The sequence below is a fragment of the Jatropha curcas genome, chromosome 6 (assembly GCF_041381405.1).
Source record: "Jatropha curcas cultivar XTBG-Jc1 chromosome 6, XTBG_Jcur_1.0, whole genome shotgun sequence".
NCBI classification, from domain to species: Eukaryota; Viridiplantae; Streptophyta; class Magnoliopsida; order Malpighiales; family Euphorbiaceae; genus Jatropha; species Jatropha curcas.
In genome coordinates, this window is record NC_143156.1 from 22,226,242 (window position 1) to 22,228,545 (window position 2,304).

Here is a 2,304-nt window from a genome sequence, read left to right on the forward strand (position 1 = left end):
AAATTAACCGAAATTTCTTTTGACTTAACCAAATTTAACCCAACTAATTTTTTAAAGTAATATTAATTAGTTTTTAATATGTGTGGTTATTATTGATTTATTATTCAAAGTAGCTATCATTATTATTCAAAGTAATATTAATTAGTTTTTAATATGTGTGGTTATTATTGATTTAAGATCCCATTATGATAATTGATAATTAAATTAAATTAATTTATGTTAATGTTTGAATGTTAAATCATGTTGGTCATAATAACTTAAACTTATTATAATCTCTCTCTATATATAGTTAGCCATTTTTACCAATTAGTTCTTATTACAAATTAAAGTATGTAGTGCAATTTGAAACCTTCAAAACAAATGGGGTCAATATGTATATAACATATGCAAAATAAACAAAAGATGATATCATTAATGAAAGAAGTGAAAAAAGACAACTAAAGCAAAGTTTGATCTATAAAATAAGTGGAGACAACAACAGAAAACACCTTACACAACCAAACTACAAGAGAAATACAAATTTTATTACTCCTCAATTTAAAAAACAAGGAGGGGAGGGGCAATATTAATTTAATTCTTAAAAATCACTAGTGGAAAGTGGCTCATGTGCACCTTCACCAATAAAGATGTTGTCATAGACAAGGGCTGCAATGGCTGCACCAATCAATGGACCAACCCAGTAAACCCAGTGGTTAGTCCATGTCCAGCTTACAACTGCAGGGCCAAAAGAAACTGCTGGGTTCATGGATGCACCATCAAAAGCACCACCTGCTAAAATGTTGGCACCAACTATGAAACCAATTGCAATTGGGGCAATAATTCCCAAATTTCCCTTCTTTGGATCCACGGCTGTGGCGTATACAGTGTAGACCAGTCCAAACGTCATCACTATCTCAAACACCACTGCATTCCATGCAGACACCCCTGATGATAAGGCAAATGCCGATGTTTCCTGCAGTAATTAAGATATAAATTAGAGTTTGAAATCAAATATATGTAATAAAATGGCCTTGGCCATAGAAAATGTGTTTTTTTTTTTTTTTCCCCGATATAATATAACCAGGAGGTATAATTTCCTCGTGCTCTTTTTTGCTCTCTCAGCAAAATCCGGTTCCTGGGCTACAGAAAGCGTGTGTTTTTAATATAAGCATACAAGGTTGATAAACTTCTCAACCAGTCGGCAATTGCCTGAAATGAGATAGGTTTACGATTTCCACTTTATTCTTGATCAATGAGAGATAAATTTCGCATGCAATGTATGAATTCTTAAAGGAAAATAATTTTCCATGTCTAATTGTGAATAATTTGTGGAGAAGTTTCATACCAATCCACCAGTGGCGTATTTAAGGAGCAAGCAAGCAACAACAGATCCAAGCAATTGAGCAATCCAATACAAAATTCCTCTCAAGAGAGTAATGTTTCCTCCAATAAATGCACCAAAAGTGACAGCAGGGTTTACATGACCTCCTGAAATGTTTGCACCAACTGATACCGCCACAAAAAGTGCAAACGCATGAGCCAATGATGCAGCTACAAGGCCAGCCGGTGTCGATGACCCGTCACTCGTCAGCTTGTCTGCCAAACCAACCCACAAATTAGTCCTCTTTAAATAAACCAGTCTCATAGTAATAATAAATTATTAAGTTGAATTTCCCATTGAGTGTTTAACTCTGTAATGCAAAATTTTTTATTTTTATCTGAAATAGAGTAAATGGCTAAGTTAGATAGCTTACTGAAAGCCATGCCGGATCCTTCGCCGGCGAATACGAAAATAACCATAGAGAAGAACTCTGCCAAGGCTGCCCTAAGGGCATCCGGTTGGCTGGCCTCTCCCGGATTCCCAATTGCAATTCTAGTGATTGGCATTTTCTTGATTGATTTTTGGTTCTTTCTTGTGTTCTTGCCTTGGCTCTATAGTTTAAGAAGCTCTATTGCTTCTTTTCTTTCTTTTTGTATATTTGTATAGCTCGATGAGAGATGTCAGTTGAGTTTTCCCTTTATATATACCTTAAATAACGGCCGAGGAACCGGTATAATCGAGTCTAAGTCTCTTTTTCTCCAAAAAAAAATAAATAAATAAAACAAAAAGAAAAGAAAAAGAGGTATGCTGTACTACTAACCAAATAGCCAAAATTGATTTATTTTTTCATAATTTAATTTTTTTTTAATAATTTGATTCAGTTTATCAAATTTTTATTATTTTAGTTAACTTTAATGTTAATAAAAGAAAGCGCTAAAAAAATCAAACTAAATTGAATTATTTAAATGTTATTTTATTATATTTCTTAAAAAAATTTCTCTTAA

The 2,304-nt window shown here is 33.1% G+C and overlaps 1 protein-coding gene across 1 annotated transcript; it reads right to left on the minus strand.

The window, feature by feature from the left end:
* Positions 1–392: 392 nt before the first annotated feature.
* LOC105641584 (aquaporin TIP1-2) lies at positions 393–1,987 on the minus strand. The gene is made up of 3 exons (XM_012226170.3): positions 1,734–1,987; positions 1,325–1,575; positions 393–952 (listed from the first exon to the last, which is right to left on the minus strand). The coding sequence occupies exons 1-3, from the start codon at positions 1,864–1,866 to the stop codon at positions 578–580; spliced, it is 759 nt and encodes a 252-aa protein (XP_012081560.1). The 5' UTR covers positions 1,867–1,987; the 3' UTR covers positions 393–577.
* Positions 1,988–2,304: the final 317 nt, after the last annotated feature.

Bases quoted from the DNA above. Each gene is read 5' to 3' on its own strand.
- LOC105641584 (XM_012226170.3), bottom strand. From the start codon at position 1,866: ATGCCAATCACTAGAATTGCAATTGGGAATCCGGGAGAGGCCAGCCAA. The intron at 1,576-1,733 runs GTAAGCTATCTA...TTGGTTTGGCAG, and splicing joins AGGATCCGGCATGGCTTTCA to ACAAGCTGACGAGTGACGGG. The intron at 953-1,324 runs GTATGAAACTTC...TAATTACTGCAG, and splicing joins AATACGCCACTGGTGGATTG to GAAACATCGGCATTTGCCTT.